The 27,010-nt window shown below is 39.2% G+C and overlaps 1 protein-coding gene across 1 annotated transcript; it reads left to right on the top strand.

Moving 5' to 3' along the window:
- Window positions 1–1,790: 1,790 nt before the first annotated feature.
- bbox1 (butyrobetaine (gamma), 2-oxoglutarate dioxygenase (gamma-butyrobetaine hydroxylase) 1) lies at window positions 1,791–26,888 on the top strand. The gene is made up of 8 exons (XM_086144047.1): window positions 1,791–1,916; window positions 4,476–4,914; window positions 6,776–6,890; window positions 21,259–21,457; window positions 22,316–22,421; window positions 22,593–22,789; window positions 24,360–24,526; window positions 25,112–26,888. The coding sequence occupies exons 2-8, from the start codon at window positions 4,525–4,527 to the stop codon at window positions 25,270–25,272; spliced, it is 1,335 nt and encodes a 444-aa protein (XP_086000173.1). The 5' UTR covers window positions 1,791–1,916; window positions 4,476–4,524; the 3' UTR covers window positions 25,273–26,888.
- Window positions 26,889–27,010: the final 122 nt, after the last annotated feature.

The following is a 27,010-nucleotide window of genomic DNA, read 5'->3' on the forward strand; positions in this document are numbered from 1 at the left end:
TCTTATTTCCCTAAAAGTGGATCCTTATATTGTTTTGATGGGTTTGTTTACTTTTAACATGGATTTTCACAATATAAAATGAATAAATACATCTTGAAAAGGCATCATAGCTGAACCCACTTGTGACATGCATCCTATAGTCCTGGGGGTTTTTCATTTGGCCTTTTTCTGTCTTCAAATCTAAGACACTGGGCATATATAGCATGTAGTTTAACAGAAATGGTAGCGGGTAATAATTGGTGACATCATTTCCAATGATGTTTTCAGGTCGCTGTTTTCTTCTCAACAGTTTTGCAGTCTTGTGAGGTTATGAGAATCAACGACAGTGTGGTCACCAGCTATGTCAATATTTGACATTTCAAGTACTGTACAACCATTTCTGCTGATAGTCCAATAATGATGTTATATTTGGGACAAGGCCAAGGCTAACAGAGCATTTGGTCACTTCTCTGTATTTGCTTTCTGATCGTACCCCTGTTGCATCCTGTGTCAATTGACTTGGTGAATTGAATTCCAAAAACTGGATGAACATAATATTCCAAACATGTTTCTCTATAGTTTTCTGGTATGATGCATTATCTATTTAAGCCATATGACACAAACCCACTTTGATTTAATATATTGCTTATCATCTTTTTACAGCTAAATTCATGTCACAGATCTGAGAAATATATTCGCATCGCTATTTTCTGCATTAGGATACTGATTTCAGTCATAAAGCTGCCTCATCAAATGTATTTCAACTTTTGTAATTCCAACTTAGGTTATGAAAATACATAAATGTATCTAGTATGTTAAAAGATGTATCTTTGTTTATTTGTTTAATAAGAAACAGATGAGGTAGTCCAACATTACTTCTTTCCATGGCTTTAAAGACCAAGACAGATGCTGTCACAGAAAATGAGGGCAGTTCACTGGTGTCTTTATTTTCCATTTTGTCAGTGAGTCGTCTTTCAAAGCATTTAATTACATCAGTCATTTTTAACCATTTTATTTATTTACACCCCCAGGCTAATTATTGCCTTTTTGACAGTTTTCTTACTTACCTCTCATTCCACATTTACTACCACATCTTTCAACCATCATATCCTCTTTCTGAATAACGCCATTAGCAGGGAAATTACCTTTGCCTTAACAGATATATACAGCATTCGTCATGGTAAATATTTGCTCTGTCTTGTTTATGTGAAGTGGTCTGTCACTCGCTCCCTCTCTATCTTTCTCTCTCCCACTATGTGTGTGAATGCACATGTTTTGTTTATGCGTCCCCCAGTGCAAAATGGGGAATAACTTCCAAAATTCCTTTCTATGTTTATGAGGAGTGGTTTGCATGCTCTTTGCAAAAAAAAAAATTGAAACATTGATAAACTACATTTATCCATGGAGTGAATAACTAATGCATCTTTCAGCACAGTTTCGGACGGAGGTGGTATATGTATTTGTAAACCTCTTGGTCTGTTGCAGGCAGGATCTCTTCCTTCATTAAAAACCCACATTAGATCACTTTCTGAATATGGATTAATATTTGAAGAGTCTAATCATAACTCCATTTAGAGTTTGTGGATTTGTATGAACATGCACAATTATGCATTCGTACTGTATCACATGAAAATTAAACTGATGTGTGAAATAATTCGTAAACATAGAAGCCAGTCAAGAATATTATCACTTTTTTTCGTATTAGCTTTTGTAATAATGGAAAAAGTAATATAACGCAGTGCAATCCTGCACAGAGTTGTCAAAGTCCATTGCAAACTTCCACGGTGACGGCGACGTAAAGCTGATGTCCCTGATGATGTCATTGCACAGCCTGGCGGGTCACCTTTCACCCACTTTCCCTCAACTTGAACGAGAAGGATCACATCACTGTATGCGGACGGTGTCGGAGGAGGAAAGGGCCCTCGGAGTGTTAAGAGGTAAAGGTTTATTTTGGATACATTGTCGTTTTAAGTCATGTCAGTGGTACTTATGTGTGAACTTTCAGTGATAAATGTTGTGCCCCCCTCCCTCCCCCGAATGCCGGGGCGAGTTGTTTCTCACTACCAGGGAGTGAAGTCGGTGCTTTTGCATTACCGGGTTAGCTAGCAACCGGTGTAGCTTGTTCTTAATCAAAAACGGAAACAAAAGTCACTGCAAGGGTTTACTGGGTCAGCGTTTGTGTTTTATAACATTGAAGAGAGATACGAGGTTACGCGGGAAATGTTTTTTGTTTGAATATACACAGCTATCCCCTCATGTACACAGCTGTTGGTTCACCAGTGGCGGATTTGCAATGTTTGTGTCGCGGTGTTTTAAAGGGATGTTGTCACTGGGTGCACAAATGATAAATACAAGCTTAAACTAACACGCAGCACACACGTCTGTTTGTGAGTGTCCTACATTGCAAAACAGGCGAACAATGTGAATCAGCTCCCTTTTTAAAAACCTTTTTTCATATGAATGAAGGATTATAGAGAACAAATTTCAATTAAGTAAACCTACAAGGGCTTTTATTTCAATTTACTTATGTAACCCTCTGCAAAAAAAAAAAAATCTAATCTGACTTTTACGTGCCATACGCTTGAAGATTATGCTGATGTCATTGTGCAATTCCTCAATGTCTCAAATGTCATTATACTTAGGCATATGGTATATCCTCTAAATTAATAAACAAGAGAAGCAGCAATAACCTCTACTCCCACCATGAAACGGAGTAAGTCTTTGCAAGTTAAGAATGCTTATCGTTATTGTCTGGCATGAATAACAACATCCAAATTAGATTTGCATGTTACAGGGTGTAACTGATGGAGGTTAGTAAATGCCAGAAATGGCAGAAATGCAGGAAGCTTAGAGTAGTAGGAACCTGAATAACCAAGAAAAATATTTTAGAGGGGTATTGTATCTCATTTTGTGCTTATTCTCCTGGCTGAATTAAACAGGTGGCATATTCATATAGCAGCACCAGCATTAATGATTCAGCAGATAAACAGTGAATTCATTCTATAGCACAGTATAGGGACTTACTTAATTCTACTGCACAAATTTCAGACCACCTCTTCTGCTACTTTACAACCTCTGTGGTTGCAGAGAATAAGAGATTATGGTGCAGTGTAATTCTCAAGGACTAATCGCATCAGCAAAAGTTATTTTGTGCCCAAGGTAGATCGAGTGTATTAAACCCCTGTCATTTCCCAAGTCAGAATGGCCGAGTGGTCTAAGGGGCTGAGTTAAGGTCACAGACTCCAAGGTTCCAATCCCACATCTGACAATTATTTCATGCATTATGGGGGAGTGTGCTGTTCGAGACACAATGCCCAAATGAACCCTCTAATTGCTCCCCAGCTGCTGCTTGGTAGCCTTCTGCTCATGGTTCCTCCATGATGGGTTAAATGCACTGGTCAAACGTTGTTGATGTTGTGCTGCATGTGACAATGAAAGGTCTTTCTTTCTTTTTTTTTTCTTCTTGCTTTGACTCAATAAACCCTGAATTTAGGGTTCAATATTGCACCTTTGGACCATTATATTATGATGTGATAGAAAAGTTTCCTGAGATAGAGTGAAATAAATAAGGGGGTGCAAAGAGTAAATACAGTATATAATGGACTCTTTCAGCTTCTCATAGGCAAGAATAGAAGTTTTTTTAAGCAGAGCTGGGATGATGAATATTCAATATCTTTTGTGTGTCTACATATTTGTTTTTATTTTTTTTAGCATTTTATCAAACCATAATTGTAATTTTTTCCCGTTGTGCCCGATTGTCATGATATTCAATGGCGAATGATCCCTCAACTACAGTATGCATGTATGATTGGCTTCTTTGTCACAGGATATTATGGTCTGTGATGTGACTAAATACGGTGTCTGTGTTTGAAAAGCAATAAATATTGTAAATGACATTGTATATATTTAGAAGACAAATTGAAAACATGCATTTCTCTGCCATGAACATTCACATACATGTTCATCACTACAGATCGCAGAATCAGAGGTATATCTGAACATATTGGAAGACTTGATAAATATACTAATTACCATTGGGATGGACTGGGGCCTAAGGTAGCTATGTAAACTTAGAATTACATTTTTTTGGTAAATGGCGTTGCTACTTTAACTACATTAATGTGAATATTTATATCATTATCATTTTTGTATCATATTTGTGATACTGTCCTGCTTTATCAGCAAAATGCACATGCTTTATTAGCCTGGCATTTGTCGTTCAGTCTAAGCAGACATTACTGTTGCGGCTTGAAATGACGCAACAACAGATAAAGAAGTGACTCAGACATTGTCAGTGGATGTGTGTTTGTACTTAAAATGCTACAAATCTACCCAAATTCCAGTGCTGTGCCAGTTATCAGCATTTGTGAAGGGTGTCAAGGTCATGAAGCTCATTTTCCTGTTATTATAGAAATTGTCAAATAAACATCAGAACTATATTAATTAATTGCGTTCCCAGTGTTGAATTATATTTCTTATCTTTCTCCTTAACACAGGGGTTGGCTCTGTCGAATCTGGAGACTCTTTGAATAAAGCATTCAAAAAATGTGGAGGACCACTTTTGCCCGTTTCGCCCTTCCTGCCTTGCAGAGATGCACCACTTCAATGGCCTACCAGGCCATTGGGGCAGGTCGCAGAGGAGGGCAGGCTGCAGTTCCATCACCCCACTGTCTCACTTTAATTCAGTGTCGCGGGCAACAAACTCTGGAGTCAGCTCACCACTCAGTGAGACATATCCGGGTACTAGTTGAAGAGAGGCTGGTGGAGGTGGAGTGGGAGGATGAGGGCCAGAGCCTGTACCCATTCACATGGCTGAGGGACAACTGCCAGTGTCCTTTGTGTACACTGCAGTCTGCTCAGGCACGCAAACTGCTGATGTCTAATCTTGACATCCACACAGGAGTTGACATGGTGAAGGTTTCTGATGACAACAAGGTAAGCAGCCAAGTACTTACTGTAAATTTCAGACTACAGAGTGCACCAATATAGGCCACACCTATTCCTTTTTTAAATGAAAAAAAGAAATTGTATATAAATAAGCTGCACTTGTCTATAAGCTGCAGGTGTGTGTGATGAAACATGAGCTTTTGATGTTGTAAGATGTTACAGGAAAGATTTTTTTTTTTTGAGGGCTTTTAATTAAATAAATGACAGTAACATCTACAACTACCGGTACATGAGGCAAATGTTTTTATTCAGAACGGATGCCAAACTTGTGTTCAGCAGCTCTATATCCTTCTTTGACAGCCAGACTGTTTGCTTTCAACTTGAAAGCCGCACCTAGTGCATTTCTGCGCATCTTTTTCATGATGGGAGTATGTTCAAAAAGCTCAAAATGGCTGATCTGAAGAATTATGGTAAATGCTAGTGGGCTCGCCGAAACCGCTACATTTGTCCACTGTGACGGTGTTGGTGGAAGGAGGTACCATAATTACTCTATAAAATTCCATAAATTAGCCACATCATTGTGAAAGCAGCAGTTCTCAAAGTGTGTGAAAAAAGTAGCGACTTACATGTCGGACTTTTACAGTGTTCATTTTTTTTCCGCATTCCTCCAGATACCATGATTCAGCCATTGCTTGACAGCTACATTTAATGCTCATAGCTTATTCGACTATGATCTGTGAAAAACACACAAGTAGGTTCCCGCATAGGCATTTGGGTAAACTAATCCTCTTGCTGTTTGGTTGGAGAAGAGGAGAAACATCAACACCGTATGTAGTTTAAGATATGTGCCCTGAAAAATCCTGGGATGGTACTAATGTAAATCTTTTGCTGGCAAATGTGCATACTTACCCTCAACAGAACACTGACCAAGACGATTATTACTATCAGATAGTACGGTTCTTCTATATGCAGAGTCAGTGGAGCAATACAGACCATTTCAATAGGATCTACCAGCTTATCATGCAGCTGTTAAATGCATAATGGGCCGTAAATCTGTTGAATATCATGTTTCATCTCATTCAGCTGTCTAAATCACTGCTGAAAAATAGTTCAAGCTTACTAAATCTGCATGATAACTCAGTTTAATTTTACTGTAAACTGATGTCTGTTGTCTAGTATCAGGAACAATAACAGAGTTGTCTGTTATTTAATTTTTTGACGGCAAACAATGTATGGAAAAAGGTGTTTCTATATATCATGTTAATCTGTTTCCAAAATATGAACCCTCAATGCTGAGCCATTTGTCAGATATGTGAGGCCAGGTCATCTAATTTAGGAAAAACTGTACCACGAGTGTGACCTTTAAAGGATCAGAAGTCGTGAACTTTGTCCCAAAGGGAGCTCTGTTCTGAAGGGGAACACTGCTACAAACAAAAGATTTAGCTAAGGCTTCTCAAGCCAATTTGCCTCTGGTCCTATTGCTTTTATTGATAAGAGGTAAACATCTAATACTGTTAACTATTGTCTGTATCAGTACTTAATGCTTTTTCAGTGCTTCATCTTCAAAAAGTATTGCAAGGCAATGACATCAGTCAAAAGTAGGAATATGCTTCTTCTTCTCCTTTTGGCTTTTCCCTTCAGGGGTCGCCACAGTGAATGAATCTTCTCCATCTAACCCTATTCTCTGTATCCTCCTCTCTCACACCAACTACCTTCATATCCTCTCTCACTATGTCCATAAATCTTCTCCTTGGTCTTCTTGACTCTGAAATCAAAATATGTAAAATGAAATTTGTCACTTTGGGATCAAAAATCTATTCTCAATATTTATATGACAGAGACGTTATATATTCAGCAGATTGCTTATCAGTTTCAAAAGAGAGTAGTTCAGTTCTTTGGGCCTTCACAGGTGACAATCGTGTGGCCTGACCAGCACACTAGTGTGTTTGATGCAGAGTGGCTGAAGAGACGCTGTTTCTCTCCTGCTGCAAGACAAAATATGCAAGATGAGCTCTTCCTCAATGGTAAGCAAAATTCTATTGTGTCATTGACCGTTATGCATGAAGTTGAATTCACTTTTGACAGTTAATGCCAGTTGGAATGAACTAGAAACTCCTAATGTGATTTTGATGTGTAACAAAGTGCTGCCTAAATTCTCCCAAATGTACATTCATGTTTTTTGCACAGCATGAAAGAAGTAATGTCATGGAAAAGGAGTTGTAATGATTGAGGATAATGGTCATAATTTGTACAAATTACATCCTAAATGGCTGAATATTTAACTACACACTGTGAAAGTAATGAACTTGCTGCTTATTTTGCTGTTGATGTTAGGACCAAAGACAAGGTTTTCAAAGGGGATAATTCATCACTAAGCAGATTTTTTGAGTCATCAGCTTACCAGGCCGGCACGTCATCTGATATTGCATACGTGTAATAATTAAACTAAAACTATTTGTATCTTCTCAACTTTGCTTGTATACATTTTGTGAACAAATCCACTGTAATTAATTGTAAAGCAGACCCTACAGCCACAGTGGACAAATACTAGGAAAATTATTCCTGCAATGAATTTACTGCATTTTATTGCAAAACACAATATTCTCCTACCCCATTGTAATTGCATGGAATATTATTGTATGACAGAAAGTGCTTGTTTTATGTCACGTTACAATTCTTTTGTCAGATGAAAGGTAAGTTTGTCAACTGAAGAGAAGTTTTCCTCAATGGGACTATCATCAATTATTGTTTGGGATTAGATACTTGACCCTTTTTCTTTTCTTTTTTAAGAAATTATGATGTGTCTGATTGTACCTGTCACTTATCTTAATCTTTACTGCTTATGATGATAATAAGAGCCCATTTCTTAACTAAATTGTTTTAGGCACCCATGTAATTAAGCAGTAGCTTTAAGTAGGTTGTGCGTGTTTGTGTGTGTCTGTGTGTATAGCTGTTGAAGTGTGCCCTTGATTTGAACCATTCTTTCCACAGTTTTTTCCTCTTACAAACATAGCAGAAATGTGAAGGAACAAGGTTTTTCTAAAGTCTGGAAAGAAATCTAATTTTACAGTACATTTACAATGGCCCAACATGCTTAGCAGTCTGCCAGACATCAGAGGAGAAAGTTCAGCTGTGAAACAAGGTAGTGGCACTTCAGTAGTGAGGGGGATGGACTCTAGTCAGTTTGTGTAGACACAAGGTCCTGAAGGACCCACAGGGCTGAGCGGCTCCTGCTCTGTCACTGTTCCAGACTGATTAGGGTGGAGTGTGTGTGTGTGTGTGTGTGCACGCGCGCGCGTGCGTGCGCGTGTGTGCGTGCGCGCGTGCGTGCGTGCATTTCAGAGCAACTCCATTCATGTTGAAGTGTAAACAAATGTCACTCATTACTTCTACTAAGGAGATTGCGTTATTGTGGTTTTCCTTTAAGCTGTTTTATTGAGCAATATTCAGAAATTTATTATAAACACTATGAAATTTCTTTGGAGAGGAGTGGGTATTGCAACTGGCAAGCCAAGAATAATCTGGACGATACTCCTATGCTCAAAATGAAAGATAACATGCCGACGCCATTCTCAAAAAATGAAAAGTCACCTCAGAATAATTTATCCATCTATGTATGTATGTAACTATTTATGTATTTTTTTATTCAAATTCTCCCGACTTATGGCTCTGACTCTTTGATGCCTAGGCCACAGATTGAATCTGTTTCCTTTTTTCATGCAGTAAACCTAAATTTTACTGGCCTTAGTGTGCGTGTTAAAGGGCTCTTGAGTGTGAATACATACAGATGGGTACTGTGAGGTCAGTATGATAATTGGAGCTCTGGGGATATTATTCATCTTGTACTTATACCTCTGTTTTTATGTCTGGTGGAAAGTTTTGTTGGGTTTTTTTTTCCTCACTTTGCTTTTGCTGGTTTCTATGGATACATGCAACACAAACTGAAATACAGGGTTGAGCGTCTGTTATTGTTGGTGGTGAAAATGAAACTATTAGCATTCAGGAGTACATAACACATCACCAGAAATAATTATTTTCTTTTAAATATTCTTGAAATAGATATCGAACTATGTCTGTTTGGTGTCAGTGAAACATCTTGAGATGTTTTGTCAATATTTTGTCCTAATTCCCTGGAATTATCATCCCCATTTGATACTGTTGAAACCTCCATAGAGCCTGTAATTCTTTAGGAGCTTGTGATTAGTGGCAAGTTTTAGATTTTCATATTCATTGCCTGTACAGTCAGCAAAATTAGATATGAGGTTCCAAGTATAATATCTGTATCAGTCAATTTTTCTGCTGTTTCTTTAATATGCATCATTTCAGTTTCATTGTGATTTATCAGCAGCTCTGCTTACATTTATTGTCAATACACACCTCCTCTAATTAAATCTGAACTATGATGCAGTGTACTAGTCAGGCAATGGACCTTTCTGGCTTCTGGATAGAGACTCAGACGCAGAGGCGGTGTCATTTAGACCCCCTTCTGTCTCTGCCATATGGAAAACTGATTTGGAGGGTCAAGAAAAGATCTGCATGTTCCTGCCAAACACAAGCACACCGTTGTGAGTGTTTCCTTCCTTTGGAAGGAACAAATCCCAGGGCCTGTAGGTATGTGCAACTGAGAAATTAAAGATAATGGTCCTTCTTTCAAAGACTGATGAGCTCCTAAAAGTGTCGTCTTTGTCCATTTGAAAAAGTTTTTAGTGCCAATTAACTTTTATTTGCTCCTTCCTCTTTGATGATACTCTGATGGTAGACCAAAATGTCTACTGAGCTAGTTTATTACAACTGTGTTGCTTTACAACTTTCTTTGTTTTGATCATTTTAAGAGTTTGAATTTGAACATTGTTGCTTCTCTTGTGTTCTTCCCCCAGATTTTTTTTTTTTGTAAAACACATGTTTTTGAAATTCTGTCTCCTTATGGCTAGTCTGTCTTCATATGGCTTTTGGTCTCTTTGCTGGTTGCTTTTTGCTGATCCATACTGATCTTTTGCAACAACTGAAATTGAATGTAACACAGATCTTTTGATAAAATAAAAAACAGAACAAAAAGAAACAACTAATCCTATCTTAAGTATGGTTTGCAGTAAGAGTAAAACATTTTCACCCTTTTTTCACTCCCAGTTTTGGTCTGATTTTGAATTTGAACTTCATAGTTTCATTATATGCTATTGTATCATGTATATGTATACCTTTCTTGTATATTTATGAAAAAATTTTTAGGGGAAGTAAGGCCAGATCTTTTTCATAAATGTCAGGTCAAGGCATGACTATAGCATTACCTTTTGCTGTTTTTCACTACACATTGTAGTTTCAGACAAATTCATGGTAGGAATCCTGTTTGTTTATTAATTGATGAAAAACCTTGCACTCTGTAATTATAAACATTTTTATCTCTTTCAGTGTTGAAGTCAGGAATCTTTGAAATAAACACATTTGTGCTGGTGTGTGCACTTTCAGGTCTCTGAAATGACAGTCTTGTTGCCGAACTGCTGTAAAGTTCAACCAAAGTTTGTGTCGCTCACATTCTTATCTGCAGTGACACATTCTTTTAAGTGTTAAGTCTGTCATTTATTTAGTGGAATGCCTGCCAAATGTTTCTAACATTTGAACCGTGCAATCATCGTCATCATCAACTTTTGAACTTGTCACATTTATTTAGTGGATGTTGCAGTCATGACAAATTTCATAACACTAGTAATTAAGAGATGGCTATGAAACACGATCAAATGAGTGTCTTGAAAAGGAAAAATCTGACTGAAATCAAAGCTCAAAGCATTTGCCTCATATATTAACCACCACCTTGCATCTGCAGTTTGTAGAAGTAATCTCTCCTCTTTGTAGGCCTTTACAGCCATGCTCTGAATAAGCAAGCTGCTTAAATGGTCTTACCCTGACCAAGCCATAATTGCAGCGTTTGGTATAGTTTTTGTACGGAGGTGAGGTTAGTCATTTGGAGTGATTACTCCTCATAAATTGAGCAAACCTTCCTACACACACTACTTGTTAGATGTGGTTTTACACATAAAGTGTATGGTTGTTTGACCATGTTGGAATGAAATCATTTCATGCTTTAACAAATTTTCTGTGATGCCTGTATTATGTTAGAGCTGGATGTTTAAATTCAACACAACCATTGAGATAAACCTCTGTTGTGACCTTTTGACCATGAAAGTAAGTGTTAAACTACTCTCAAAAATGTGAGTTTCTAAAACTTCCCTCTTGTTATGACCCAGTTAAGGTGACTATGCAACTGTGAGTATTTGTACTTGGACATTGGTTGCACTGTGTCAGGCCAAAATTACATTACCAAACACTATTTGGCAGTAATACAAGTGTGTTGAGTCACATGTTCTTGACAGTGGCGGATAAAATATAATGCGTCCTTTGGACATTGAGGCTAGTAAATATAAGCTACAGTTACATTTAGTTTGGTGTCTGCCAATACTTTCTCCAGGTCTGCTACCTGGGTAATAGGCTGAAAGAAAGACCTGCATTTAAAATATGTGTTTTCCCTTCACTCTCTTAATAAAGTAGCAAAAAGCAAATAGCAAAGTAAACAGTAACTGGAGCACAGGATCTAGCCTCATTTGGAGCTCAGTAAAGCTTATCAATTCATCCGAATAGTCAAGCTTGTAGTTGGAATTAGGACATCCTTAATAATTGCATCACTGAAAAGAACACTTAAAAGATTTGATTTTGTAAAACTGAGGAGCTGGCTTGCAGTTCAGTCACAATTGTTGTGGTTTGTGCTGCTCTATTTTTGTAGTTATATTTCTGCTGACATGCACATCAGGATACGGTGAATGGTGTGCTACGTGTGGAATCAGTCAAATGGAGGCATATTCATTTAAACTTAAGGTGTGTTCCAACAGACAGTGCTGTTTAGCTTAATCCAGTCTAAGCCTTTGTAGTTATAAGGAATATGTATTTCAGGCAAAAAATACTTGTCAACTTCAGCTGGATGTCAGCAGCTATTTTCAAATCACTTGAAGGAGAAGAGGAAGGTGTGTGAAGTGAAATAGATGGGCTGAAAACTAAAAGATTTGTTGCTTATGGCCTGAATTCAACTGTCCTCCTTAGATTTGTTACCTTATAAAGGCGCTTTAAGAATAAACTTAAAGTTAACATCAGTGTCAATCTGATCAGTGCCATAGGTATGCAGTAAATCCAACAGAATACATTAAACGTTTGCTGCTTGATTTTAAACAGCTAGAATGTGCCCTAAATGACCCAGCTGTTTTCAACACATGGCCTTTATCACGGTTTTAAAAGAATGAGTAATACCACATACACACCACATAACGACTTTCTATTCCAATTACCCAGTGAAGACTAGACACATAGCTTTGTCCAAAATCTGGAGCTGGATCCTGTTAAGTCCAAATTTCTAGACTGAATACATCATAACAGGCCTGTTCCATTTCAAAGGGTCCTCCAAATTACATCTGAGAAATTAAGCTTTCTTTTGCTTGAATTTGGAGCACACAACTGGTATATCCTTTGCAGTTCTCAGTATCACATAATCCATTCTTGTAATTTGTGTGAGTGAACACCAGAGCTAATACTCTGAAAAAAATATGGGGGAATCGAGGGCAATTGTGATTAATGGCATCGTGCATGTCATGGAATAGATTTAATCTTACCATCACTCTGTCATGGACCATGTCTTTCACTGGATGAATTGCTACTTGCTAAATAGCTTCTTTTTGCCAAGTTATTTCCTCTCCACTACAGATACTTTCAATAAATTCTGACTAAACAGGTTAATTATTAGGCATTTTATGAAAGTAATAGCCCAGTAAACTTTCAACAATGGAAGAAAAATAGTACAAGTAGAAAAATTAAAAATGACACAAACCTGCAAACATTTTTTTAGTTATTTTAGTTGTGCCATTTTTATTCCACACTGTATTTCAACTACTGCCTTAAGTTCTACCTTCTGTTCAAAACTGAGATGCTCTTCCTAAATGCACAAAAGCCCAATAAAATATTGTATAAGCCTGAATCTTTGCTAATTAGTTATGACATGACATTAGTTATGACCTGAGAATCAGAAATACTTTATTAATCCCTGTCTGATCCCAGATGCTCCTTAAAGAAAGCAATAAAATAAATAAGATGAGATGAGCTGAAATACATAAAGATAATACAATTCAAGTGGTGTCAGGGTTTAAGATAAATAAGTGACCAGAACAAAAATACAGCCAGATGGATAGTGAGATGAGACGGGATATTTTGATGTACTTACTGGACCGAGTTAAACAGTCATGACATGACAGAGAAATTGCAGTGCCGGAGCCAGAATATTGGTCAAACAAGGTAAAATAGAAACATTGAGAAATGATCATTAATGATGACTGAAAAGAAAATGTTAAAATAATTGCACACAAGTGAATACAATGCTGTCATGCTTCTAAAGCAAAACTTTCTCCACCAGGCATGTTTCAGCAGTAGTCTGATCCGTCAGCCCCTAGAAGGCCACTAATGATCCATTCTGAAGCCTTAACTGTTAGTGGCCCTTTGACAAAGGAGCCTAGTGGAGTGAAATACACATATTTTCCAGTTGGTTACATGGGTTCTTCTTTGAACATCCCCAGGAGTCATGGTCATCGAAAAAAAGGTTTATCCATAGGCTAACCTATCAAATGAAGCATTAAAGAATAAACTGTTTTTTCTTTTTTTTTCATTTAGGCAATATTCACACTGCTACTTAGGTCAGACCCTCTCATTATGTCATTAGGAGCAAATCTAGGGCACGCTGTCAAATAAACAAATGATATCCACTAAATCTGACATTCTTAGATAAAGAGCCCCTGTGAATAGCATACTTTGGCTCAGACTTAACTTATCAAAATAACATCGTGAAACATAGCATTTTATTTTATTTGACCGTATTTCCTGTTTGAATACTTAACTTGCACAACATTTAGTCTTTTTTTTTTTTCCCTTAAATACTTATGCTAAACGTCTCACTGATTGATCCACATCTTTTCTGAACTCACTCCGTCTCGCTCACTTTGCTCCATTAAATCTACTGATTTTATAACTCAGCCAAGTAGTAGCTGATTTGTCAAGTCCCTGTCTGGATCTTGTTTTCCTCCTATCATCTGGTTTGAATGTGGTCATCGATGTCATAATTTTCCAGTTGATAGAAGGGCTCCTGGAATCATAGCTGCGGTGGTCTGTCAATGGAAAAACTTATATGTTCTCACAAACCTGACTGTCACTTCATATGCAGTATGCTGCTTAACAAAACAGACTTACATGTCTTCCTAGACACAAACATGCACTGAGCATAACTGAGTCATTTGTTAAAAGCTCTTATCACTGCGGTCAGCCAAACCTTGCAAAAGATGAGGTGTCTTTCGTTCTGAGAAGAATTGGCCTCCAAATCAGAAAAAAAAAAACATTTTCAATTTTTTTTTCCACTGCAGGAAAGATAAATGGTCCTGTAATTTTTTTCTGCGATTTGTATTAAGGCCAAGGCACCTATCAAATGTCTTCTGATATTTTATCATCTTTAAATCATGCTTTGTGATGAGAAAGACTGGATCTCAAAACCTTTGGCGAGGGTGAACTCCTGCTTGTTGTTTCATATTATAAAGGAGACAGTTTACCCGAGTTGATTTAAAAAGAGGGGTCTAATTTGACAAAAGACTACAAGGCGCAAATGAATATTAAGAACATAAACCCGCTGATGGGTTCATAGTTGAGGTTGGATAAGCATGAGGGGCGCTTACCGCCCTGCAGTGAGAAACACTACCTGCACTGTCTCCTCTAAACTGGGAATGCAGAGGCTGGCTGCTCTGTCATCCAGGTCCCTCATGTAAATAAAGGTGTGTTTGTTGAAATTAGTTGAGGGTGGTGTAAATGTCTTGCAAATGCACACGCAGACATTTTGGGTACACTGTAAAAACACAAACATAACATGCTAATTGTTTACTGGAACACCATTGGGAACAAAGTTTTATTTATTATTTCCCAAATGCCAGAGCTTTATGTCCTATAAATAATATGTCTCTTGAACAAGGGAAGCTTTGACTGGACATCTGTAGGTCTACAACAGTTTCATTAAGATCCACATAAAATCAGTGAGTGCATACAGAGCATTTTTTTTATTTATTTTTTTGTAAAATGTATTAATTTGTCAAATTCAGTGTCTTAGTAATTTTTTTCTGTTTCTTGTAATACATATGTCAAATTTGTTGGATTGTTTTATGAGATAATGTAAGTTTGGTATCAAACTCTGAATCCCATATCTTCAGCAGACTCCTGAACAGAATCAATATTAATTCCATGTTGTTTAATTTCTGCATATTTGTTAATGTTATTTGCTTAATGTCATTTATCAAGATGAAACCTGTGATTTACACACCTTAAATGTTCTGCTCTGCAGATCACAGTAGTCACTTCATTCACCATTGAAAAGGTAATGGAAAAATATCTTTTCTTGCATTAATTTCTTGTCAAAGAAATAATGTCTCATGGCCACCCTGCTCGAAACCAGCGTATGTGCATCCACAGGTGGCTCATTGAAGTGAGATGAAGTTAAAACAAACTTCTGCATAAGTGCATTAATTCAAGCATCACCTTAAAGCCCCCCCCCCCCCCGGTTGTCGAGGAAAGCAACTCAGCCTCCCGATTTTAAGCAGACCATAGTGAGGGTTGAGCCAAACTGTCATGAGCTGCCTCACAGTCACAGAGGCCACAGATTCAGGTTTTCTCATCTGGAAAAGCCACTGTAGCAGACTACGTCTGAGGGGGGAAACAGAGGAGGGGATTATGCACATACTATCTTGACAGACTGTCACAAGAGCTCATTTAGTTACATAGCGACACAGTCCATCCTGTGAAGAATCTCAGTTTATACACAAATGAACAGACAACAGATACTCAAGCCTGCTTCTGTCTGACACATCCATATTTCATAACACACATGCTAAATCTGACATTTTATCTATGCTAACCATAGCTGGAAACTATGCAACAGAGGGCGAGATTGATTCCTCATTGGCTCGGGCCTTCCAGAAGATAATTTACTGTGGTGAATTACTCTACAACTTTTTCCAGCTCGTTTTCTTTTTTGTTCATCTTCATGCCTGAAGAGTGACAGACTCTGTCTTGAGGCATTAATGAATAGTCATTAATCTATGAGGAGTTGTTCTCTCTGCAAGTGCAAGTAAAATCCAGCCATAAGAGAATCACTTACAGCTCTTGTAGTAACAGGCAAGACTTTAGAGTCTTTCATTTAAACCTTTGATTATCAATAGTTTTGCTTGAAAAATAAATCAAGCGAGCATCATTGAAGTAAAATGTCATTCCTCAGAATGGACAAACGTATATTTAATGGTGTTACTACTACATCAGCACATTGACATTTACCGCTAATATGAGCTAATGGTAGAAACATTGATATTGGCTGTTATAGTTCATTTATAACAAAGGAAAAGAGGGACAAAAGACATGTCTGTGGTTAGTTATTGAACGACTATTTTAGATGTGTCTGCAAAATTCTACAGTATTCCACATTTCTCATTTTGCATTTGATGCATTCAGTTGCAATGTTATGTATAGCTACAACTGAAATCCTTTCTGTGAATAAGACTTATTATGTAACCGGTAATATGGGAATTGGATACTCCATGAGTGGAAAGACTGCAGTAATCACTTGAGACACTCAAATGACGTACAATGCAAAGATTTAGTTAGGGCAACTAGATACCGTGACAGACAATGGCAGAAGGTGAACAAGGCCCCCCTGGTATATTTTCCAGTGATGAAGTAACTGAGCACAATTTCTGGAGCTGCACTTAAAGACAATTATTTAGTAAATTTAAGTAAATAATCAATTTTTAACCCCTTCAAATTAGCATCCCCATCACTAATATAATGGAAATTTACAATCTGATACCTGAGAGCTTCAAGAAAAAAACTGTCGTTGACTTAGTGAAACAAAATGTTTTTTTTTTTCAACCAAAAACTGCACTTGAACTCTACTTAAAATTTGACCACATGTGCAACACTGAGCAAAATCCTCGCATAGGAAAATGCTGATTACTTCAAACTAAATTAAGCCTATGAGGATCTGATTTACTCCAGTAGGAGGCAGATCTTCATGCTAAGCTTCAACTCTTGTTTAGTGTGCGTGACAAGTTTCCAACATGAGCTTCAGCTGAACCGCAGCCAAGCCTGAACAGTTGATGTATGTTGCGCTGAGTCCAGCGCTGTAGCCTCTTTGTCACAGGTGACACTATAAACCCTGGAGCTGAAACATTTGCAGCGTCTGTACAAGACATCCAGAAACCCTGTTTCACGAGAGGAATTGTAACGTTCTAGCTTGACCTTTGCCCCAGTTCCTCATTCTCTGCCTATTTTTCCCTCCCTCCTCTCAACAAGTTTTAACAAGTGGAGAGTTCATGACCTTTTGAACTGTGCATCCAGAGACTGATTGGTTGCGACAGTGGCCTGCAGGGAGGTCTGCAAGTCATGATGATCTTTGTGCTCCTGAGTGATGCTGCGACCTGCTGTATTCTTATCACTTGATAAGTCAGTGTGTTCCAGCAGGAAATCCATCTGACCTTCAGAGTTGCTCATGTCTAAAGTTTTAAATTGTCGTTGATGGTAAATCATGTGCCAACAAACAGGCGCGCCAACTCGCAGACTTTTGCGTTCGTGACGAACTCATTTGGTACACCGTTTCAGTAGGAAGAAAAATAAGATCACGTGAATGAGCCACAAAAATTAAACAGGTACACAAACTCCTCAGTCAGACCATCCTCCTCCCACAAATGTACTTAGCATCTGTTTCTGTGAAAGTCACTGGAGAGGGGTTCTGTGGAAAAAGGACTTGAGCCAGCTGGGTGGAGTGCAGTGGGAAGTTTTTTTCCACGTCTGTCCACCCGAGAGAGACATGCTGATTTTCTCAGTGAGCTATTCATCATAAATCACATGAGATGGTTAAAAATGCTGTGTGTTCTCATAAGAAGGCAAATGCTTTAATATAAATTTCACATGGAGTTTTCGCCTCTCAAATAAAACTACACAGCTTCAATGTTTTGTCAGTAGATTTTAACTGATGTAATTTACTTTTGGTGTTTTATGCTTTTTTAAACACCTCAGAGGAATATGTGCTCATAAGGTAGTGAAGCGTGTCTAAGAGATTGGACATGGTCTGTTGCTCATCCGTGGCGCACACGCGGATGCTTCCAGTCAATTTGTAGGAGATTCACCAAAACCAAGGTATGAAGTTGTAACCCTGCCTCAATACCCGGCCTAGAAAATTAATAAATTAGTCATGTAGTCATTAGTTTTATTTAATAACTCCAAAAAAATGGTTGCATAAATGTAATGTGCTGCTCACTGTACTGGGGTTCCACATTAATGTGTTTATTTATATAATAATGATTAATGGCAGTTTATGAGCAGTTACAATAAACCATTTTTATATTTCCTGACCTGCATAGGATATCTTGTTTCTGGTATGTATAGGAAAATCTGATACACTTACTGTATGTATGTTTTTAGGTACACACATTTTTAAAGCAAAACAAATCCCACCCTGTCCTTCACTGGCATTAGTAAGATCTCATTTTTATTCAGTAAGCAAAATTGTTATAATAAACATTTAACAGTCCTTTACACCATCCATTCATTGATTATCTACTACACTCAGGGTAGCGGTGATGCTGGAGCCAACCCCAGCTTGGCGAGAGGGCACGTGCACCATGGACCGGTTGCCAGTAGATTGCAGGGCCCCCTATAGAGACATCCAATCATTCATACATCTGGGCAGTTTTGGGTCTCCAGGTCTCCAATTCTGTATGTTTTCAAATTGTGGGTGGAAAGACGGAGACCATGCAACCTCCACACAAAAAGGCCCCCTGTAGGTTTCGAGTGGGAGGTGGAAGCGCTAACCAATTGTGCCACCAAATTGTTTTTTATTTTTTATTGTCACAAAACAATTATTTTTACTATAAATACAGGGAATAAAAAAACACCCTTTTACGAGATCAAATGAAGATATTTTGCATAAAAAAAACATAAACGTCATCTTAGTAGTTCAGGTTATGATGAAAACTCCTGAACTTTCAAAAGACATGTTTTTTTTTTTTTCTTTCTTGTCTTATATTAAACAACTTTGACAGTTTGCCTTATTTTCATTAACCTGAGAATATGATGTGAAAGAGAGAATTGTATAAGAAGAGCAGTCTTGCAAGCACAGACAGACACACACACACACACACACTTATATATGTGTATATGAATAAAGAATGCAATGTTAGCGGTCAAATACATCCTTGGTGTTATTACAGGCCACTTACATGTGGACCGGAAAAATGGGAGCAAACTTCAAGTAAATCTTGACATCCAATTTTCCAGGATCAGACAGAAAATTGCTTTAGATATTGCACCAACAAGGCAAAAAGGTGTCAAATCTACAATATGAAATGAGAAGTGTTTGTGTATTCATATGTATATATATGTATGTATGTATGTACACTGCACAATTATTAGGCAAGTGATTAATTTGACAATATCATCATTTTATTCATAATTTCCAACTCCAAGCTGTATAAACTTGAATGCATATTGGATTTAATGCATATCAGGAGATGGTGTATTTGGGTAACCAGGGAGGGTGTGGCCTAAGGTGAACATCAACCTGTAATATGGTGTGCATAATTATTCGGTAGATTCTTCTCCAGGAAAAATTAGCAAAGAAGAGATTTAACTGACTCTGAAGAGTCAAAAGTTGTAAAAAGTCTTTTACAGGGATGCAGCACTCTTGAAATATCTAAAATATTGGCACATGAGCACAGAACTATGCTCGCAAGAAACGTGTCGGGAAGAAAAGACACAACTTAACCACCAATGATTTGAGAAGAATCAAACATGAAGCTACCAGGAACTCATTGTCGTCCAGTGTTGCTGCATCCCACAACTGCAACCTACCTTGTATTTCAAGAAGTACAAGGTGTTCAGTTCTCAGAGACGCAGCCAAAGTAAGAAAAGTTGAAACCCGACCACCCCTGAACAAGACCCATAGGGTGAAACGTCAAGAACAGGCCAAGAACTATCTGAAAACAAATTTTTCAAAGTTTTTTGGAACTGATGAGATGAGAGTGACTCTTGAGGTGGGGTACTGGCATGGGTAGGTATTTTTAAAGATGAGCTAGTTGGACCTTTTTGGGTTGAGAAAGGACTCAAAATCAACTCTCAGACCTGTTGCCAATTTTTAGAAGACACTTTCTTCAAGCGGTGGTACAGGAAAAAGTCTGCATCTTTCAAGAAAACTTTGATTTGTATGCAAGACAGTGCTCCATCACATGCATCAGACTTCTCCACTGCGTGTCTGGCCAGTAAAGGCCTTAAAGCTGAAAAACTAATGACATGGCCTCCTTCTTCACCTGCCTTAAACCCTATTGAGAACTTTTGGGCCCTTCTTAAGCAGGAAATTTACAGTAAAGGTAAACCGTACATCTCTCTGAAGTTTGTCTTTGAGCCTGTAGTTGCAGCCACTCAAAAAGTTGATTCTGATCAGATCAAGAAAGAAACTGACTTGACTTTGTGAATGGAAGGCTTTTGACTCTTATCGAAAAAGAAGGGTGGCTATACTGGTCTCTGAGGTTTTTTTTTTCAAATTTCAGAAATGTTTATTTGCAAATGTTTAGTTTTGTTATTCTCACTTTAACAGGTAACAGTAAACAACTGAGATGGGGGAAATCTTTGTTTTTCATTTAGTTGCCTAATGATAGTGTACGTTATTGATATTCTCTCAAAACAGCCAAAACTTCACTTTTACTACATAGATGTTCAGGTTGAGTGTTTGGATTGACCAAGAGCACTGTAAAACATACAAAAATACAACCTGCCTAATAATTGTGTATGTGTGTATAGATTTCCCTATTCCTGGTCTTTCCCAATCTTTAATACTTTTTTTGCAATCAAATGTCATCTAAGAACTTTCAAAGTGAAATGGTAGCACTCTCAGTAAAATTTCTCAGTGTGTAGTTTTGTATCAGACACCTTTTTCCATATTTTATTGGCAGTTACTTTGATACACTCCATTGCTGAAAATGGAAGCCTGAATGCTGTGATTTTGATTTTAAGTCACATTTCTCAAGCCAGAGAAGTGCCTATAGATCAATGTGGTAAACTTTATAAGCCAAAATTTAACGTTTTATTATGTTGCTATGCAACAACCTGTTCTTGTTGTACAGCATTTGTTTATCTGAGCCGCTACAGGAAACCGGCTAAGTGGTGGGTGGAAAGCCTCAAGCCAGTGTCTCCCAGACATGGTTCTCCGCTTGTCAGACAAAGCAAACACTGACAGAAACAAAAAGGACTGAGTGTTCAATTCCTCTGTGTTCTCTGACTGGTTTTCAGAACATTATTACTGGGACAGCAAACTGCAGATTCCAACAGCCAATTTCCAGGATGTTCTTCATGATGATAAGGCCGCACTGGCCTGGCTCTTGGCCCTGCGTCGCATTGGCATCGTCTACCTGAAGGGGGCGCCTGCGGAACTTGGCCAAGTATCCAAACTTGCCAATAGGATTGGCTATCTAAGACTGACATTCTACGGGTAAGAATTCTTCCGCGCCAGTCATTCTCAGCCAAGCCACTGTTTAATATTCTAAGACCCACTAAATCTTGAAATGTTTGCGTTTTCTACTGAGCGTATTTTATTGCTGGAGCTGAGCCCGAGGAGGAGTGTTGTTAATTAAAATGGAACACAAAAGACATTTATGTACATCCTCTACCAAGAAATCAGAAAAGGCTGTCAGATTTTTTTTTTGGGGGGGGGGGGGGGGGATTCTCACTTTACGACATCAGCGTTCAAGCGACTGCATATTTTTTCAATCATCTGCGGCTTTGACTCGTGTTGATATCAGTGGTGATGTTGAGAGTGTCTACCAGTCCTTTGGTTGCACTGGAGTTCATCACTTTGACTTATTGCAGTGCTGATTACCAGAGGACAGAGACAGGGAAAACAACCCAAAAGCATTCCAGCTTTTCTAAGCCAGAGGAATTACCTGGTGCACTCAGTCAGAACAGAGGTTTGGAGCGTAAAGCTTTTCCACTGCCAGTGGATGAGCTCATCCTGCTGGAAGTAAAGACGCTGCAGTCCTGCCCTCCGAAAAAAAAACAAAAAAAAAAAAAACCAACGCAGTCTGTTCTGGAGTCAAGCATGCAGACAGAACATGGAAGATAACCCTACCTCATTAGCACTCCACTCATGCTGCATCTCAATGAAGTATCTACTTCAGAAGCTACAGTCTAAGCATTCCTGTGAAGCTGCCCAGTTTCCCCTTAGGGATCATTATAAAGTTCAACTCATCCTTTTTCCTCTCCACACACCCTAATTGTCTTTGCTGATTTTCACAAGCCCTGGTAAATAATTAATTTGAAGTTTCTTAATGCATGTTATCACTGTCCTCAGGCACACATGGCAGGTCCAGGACAAATACATGGCAAACAATGTGGCCTACACCTCAGGCAGACTCAGTCTCCATACTGACTATCCTGCTTTACAATTTGCACCTGGAGTGAGTAAACTTTAAATGTCCGTGGTCTATTTCAATACGTAAAATGCACTTATGTGATACAGCATCACTTATGAATTTGTGTGCCGCCTCTGTGAGTTTGTAGCAGGTGCGGGTGTTGGGCTTTTTATTTCCTTAGTAAAAGCAGCATTTGTGTGGCTTGTGCTTGTGAAGGTGCAGTTCCTGCACTGCATCGCTGACGCTGTGAAAGGAGGTGAGAGCGAGGTGGTGGACGGCTTCCACGTGGCCGAGCAGCTGCGGAGAGACGACCCAGAGGCCTTTCAGACGCTCAGCTCGCTCCGTGTGGACTTCACTGACAAGGGAACAGACTACTGTGACTTCATGCTGCAGTCAAAAAAAAGGATCATAGAGTGAGTAGAAGAGGCATGCTGCTTTGAGGCCTTCATATAAACACACACACACACACACACACACACACACACACACACACACACACACGTGTGTGTGTCTGCACACTTACAGTAAGTGCGAGTGGAAGTTGCAAGGGGAACACTGCCATCTGCTGCTGAACAGCATTACATCAAGCTGGAGAAGACCGTTCACTTGTTATTCTGGTGGGAAAACTTGCGGAACATTGCAAACTTATGGGATCACTAGATAGATTATTGTGTTAATTAAATGCATCAAGTTACTTAAGCAAGCATTAAATTATGAAGGTAAAATAATTACCATGAATACATTAGATGTATAAATGTCTGCAAAACTTATGAATCCTGACATTTTGATATACTTGAGCTATAAAAACAGTTAAAGGTACAGGCGGGCTGGGCAGTATAAAATAATTCAAGTTGCAAGTCTGGTTATCAAGTATTCTAAATAAAGTCATGTACTTAAACATTTTTCGCAACCTTTCCGATGAAAGAAACCAAGACATGTGTGTGAGATATGAGACAGTGTAGAGGTGTGCTGCAGGTGTGACACAAAAGTTCAAGGTGGAGATGGGACAGCATAAGAGGTCGGCTCTGAGCTCCTCCTCTTTTGCAATGGTGATGGACAGGCTGACAGATGAGGTTAGACAGGAATCTCCAAGGACCATGAGGTTTGCAGATGAGATTATGATCTGTCGTGAGAGCAGGGAAAAGGTGGGGGAAAGTCTAGAGGTGGCGGTATGCGCTGGAAAGGAGAGAAATGAAGGTTAGTTGCTGCAAGACCTGATATATGTGGGTGAAAGAGAGGAACCCGAGTTGAACGATGAGGCTACAGGGAGTGGAGATAAAACGGTGACGGTGGAGGATTTTAAGAACTGAGGGTCAACAGTCCATGGAAATGGAGAGTGTGGGAAAGAGGGGAAGAAATTGGTTCAAGCAAGTTGAATGGGTGGAGAGAAGTGCGAAAAGGAATTGAAGAATAACAGCCAGAATGAAAGGAAAGGCGTGCATACAAGCTGTGAGACCAGCAATGCTGTGTGGTTTGGAGAGAGTGGCATTGAAGAAAATACAGGACGCAGAGTTGGAGGTTGTTGAGATGAAGATGTTTTAAGTTCTCTTTGGGAATGACAAGGATGGATAAGATCAGGAATGAGTCTTATCAGAGGGCCAACACATGATAGATGCTTTGGAGAGAAGATCTGAGAAGCCAGACTGAGATGGTTCGGTTATGAACAGAGGAGGGATAGTGAATATATTTGTAGACGGATGCTGGGGTTGGATTGGTCAGGCAGGAGGTCTGGAGGAAGACCAAAAAGATTTATGGATGTAGTGAAAGAGGGCATGAAGTAAGTTGGTGTGAGAGAAGAGGATACAGAGAATAGGGTTACATAGAGGTTGATTCACTGTGGCGACCCCTGAAGGGGAAAGCAAAAAGGCAAAGAAGAGATACAATGCTATAGGTAGTTAATGATTAAGATGAATACACAAAATATAACACGCCTTCAGATAGGGCCCTGTCATGACTTAACTCACACTTTCTCTTTCTGATCAGCGTCGATGACGACGGCAGAGTCACGAGGATAAACTACAACAACGCCACCAGAGATTCGGTGCTGGACCTCCCCTTGCACCAAGTCCAGCCCTTCTACAGATCGCTGAAGGCCTTCGTCAGCATGCTGGACCGACGGGAGAACGTGCTCACCTACAGGATGGAGCCGGGTCAGCATGCTCGCTCTTCATCTACCTTTTGTGATTTATGAGTATATGCACAGCCCTTGTTTCAGTCAAACCCAGAACAAGAACAATGCGAGTCATTGTAGGGTAATGTTTCAAAAACTTAAAGACACCATAGAGGCTAAAACAGACTTTCTACAGGGAAGAGTGCCCCCCCCCCCCAGGTCCATCCCCTAACCCCTCTCTCTGTGTGCTGCTCATTCATGTCGCTAATATTTGATTGCAGCATAACCTGAAATGTCAAAGTCACACACAATTGCTCACATCTTTGTACTCCATCATGTCCGTCCCCCCCCCCCCCCGTGGGTGTCTTTCCAATCAGACTGACGGCTGCATGATTGACCACTGCAACGGGACAGCGGGCTTGGTTCTGTCAAACGTAAACTGATTCATGACTTTGTGCTACAGTTCTGGTGTGTTTGTTTCATATCCCAAATTATATACAACAGTTTAGTGGCTGCTGATCCGAGTCATCTGACATCAACTCCAAGCCCGAGCTGGAATAATAGATACAATATAGAAGCAGTCATAAAATTTAATCTCTGATACCTGGATGTCGCTCATCCACAGGTGACCTTGTGACTTTCGATAACTGGCGTCTGCTGCACGGCCGGAAGAACTACACGAGCAGCCCTGACAGGCTACGACACCTCGAGGGCGCCTACCTAGACTGGGACGAAGTCATGTCACGTCTACGGATCCTCCGCCACTCTGTCCACAAGGGCATGTGAGCCAAGAGATGCAACGTCATTTAAATCCGTCTGTACATAGTCTACGCAGGGATCTGAATGACAGCAGCTGCTATTGAGTTCTTGACAGGAGGTCAAGAGCTTGGCAATGTCCGAAGAGGTCGACGTCTGAGTCCGATGTTGGATCATAGATACAGCGACTTAGATGCCTCTTCTATGATGTAATCGCTAAAAGACATTATCTCTAATTTAAGTGCAACACTGCAATGCAAAGTTGAGGCAGATACAAAACTGTAAAATGCAAAAAAAAAAGGTTTAAAAAAAAAAAAAGGTTCCAAAACGTGGCTTACGTATTATATGGGGTCCCAACACTTGTTAATTGTCGCCTGCTCATCCACAGTGCAGTAAAGTCTTATGAAACAGTAGCACCTGCTAGTCTGGCAGTACCTCGGGTGTACAAGTCCTGTACAGGACTTGATGTCCTTGACTGTCTCCTCAGTCTGAATATAAAATTGCCTTCTGTTTCAACCGATAGCGAGACACTGCCGCTGTAGATATAAATTACAGACACAATATACTGCGTCACCCTAACTCCAGTCTATCTTGCCTGGAGGTTCATCTTTATTAGAAATTCAAATATGAATTTCTGAGACTTAATACTTGCCACATGCTTTATTTTTTATTTTTTTCCTTTTTTTAGTTGTTTATTAGTGTTGCAAGGACATTTCTGATTGATCACAAATTTTCTCCGGAAATATTGTAATGTAGCTTTTACAATCTATCAATATGAGCTGAGCAGATCTGAGACCCCCTGACGGCTTTATTCTTGGCAAATTACACCTGACCATGATGTTTACTTGTTGTAACCTATAGCATCCTTGCAATGTTGCCAAGAGATTGGGCTTGTTTACTGCTGCCATCCATTCTACATTTAGTTAGCATTCAATTTGATAGTTTGACAGTTGTCAAACTCCGACAAATAATTATGGATAAGTTGAATTGTCCACACGTGTTCATAATCAGACAATTATTCCTTGCTGCGGTTGGACTATTTCCTTTTGACCTTCAGGCAATTATTTTGAGTTTAAGCAATCTGTCCAGGGTGTACACCGTCTCGTGTATGCTGGGATAGGCTCCAGCATCCATTGTGACTTTAACTGCAGGAAAATTGATCAACAATGGATGAATGTGTTCTCGTGATTTTGATTTTCAATCAGAAATATGTTCAACATGATGATTACTGAAAACGAATGTTCAAGGACACTTTCTGCAGAGCCCTCTTCTGGGTGATTTTTTTTTATTTTATTTTTTTTTCCAGTCTTATTGAATGTAAAGCGAGGTGGTGCAGGGGTTAGTGCTTCAGACTCACAGCACGAAGGACCCTGGTTCGAATCCTACAGTGGGGTATAAAAGTATGTGGCCCTGCAATTGACTGTCGACCATTCCAGGGTGAACCTCAGCCGATGGCAGCAGGGATAGGCTCCAGCGTCCCCTGCAACCCTGAATGCAGGAAAAGCAGCAGACGATGGATGAATATACTGTATTTTCCACACTATGAGGCGCACCTAAAAGCCTTAAATTGTCTCAAAAACCGACAGTGCGCCTTATAATCCAAATCGCCTTATACGGTACAACCAAATAAAACCTGACATCACAAAGCGTCTCCTTCTTTCGGCTTTTCCCTTCAGGGGTCGCCACAGTGAATCAACTTTCTCCATCTAACCCTTTTCTCTGTATCCTCCTCTCTCACACCAACTACCTTCATATCCACTCTTACTAA

The sequence above is a fragment of the Fistularia commersonii genome, chromosome 3 (assembly GCF_037954325.1).
Source record: "Fistularia commersonii isolate RoL2024-O1a breed Wild chromosome 3, RoL_Fcom_v1.0, whole genome shotgun sequence".
Taxonomy (NCBI): domain Eukaryota; kingdom Metazoa; phylum Chordata; class Actinopteri; order Syngnathiformes; family Fistulariidae; genus Fistularia; species Fistularia commersonii.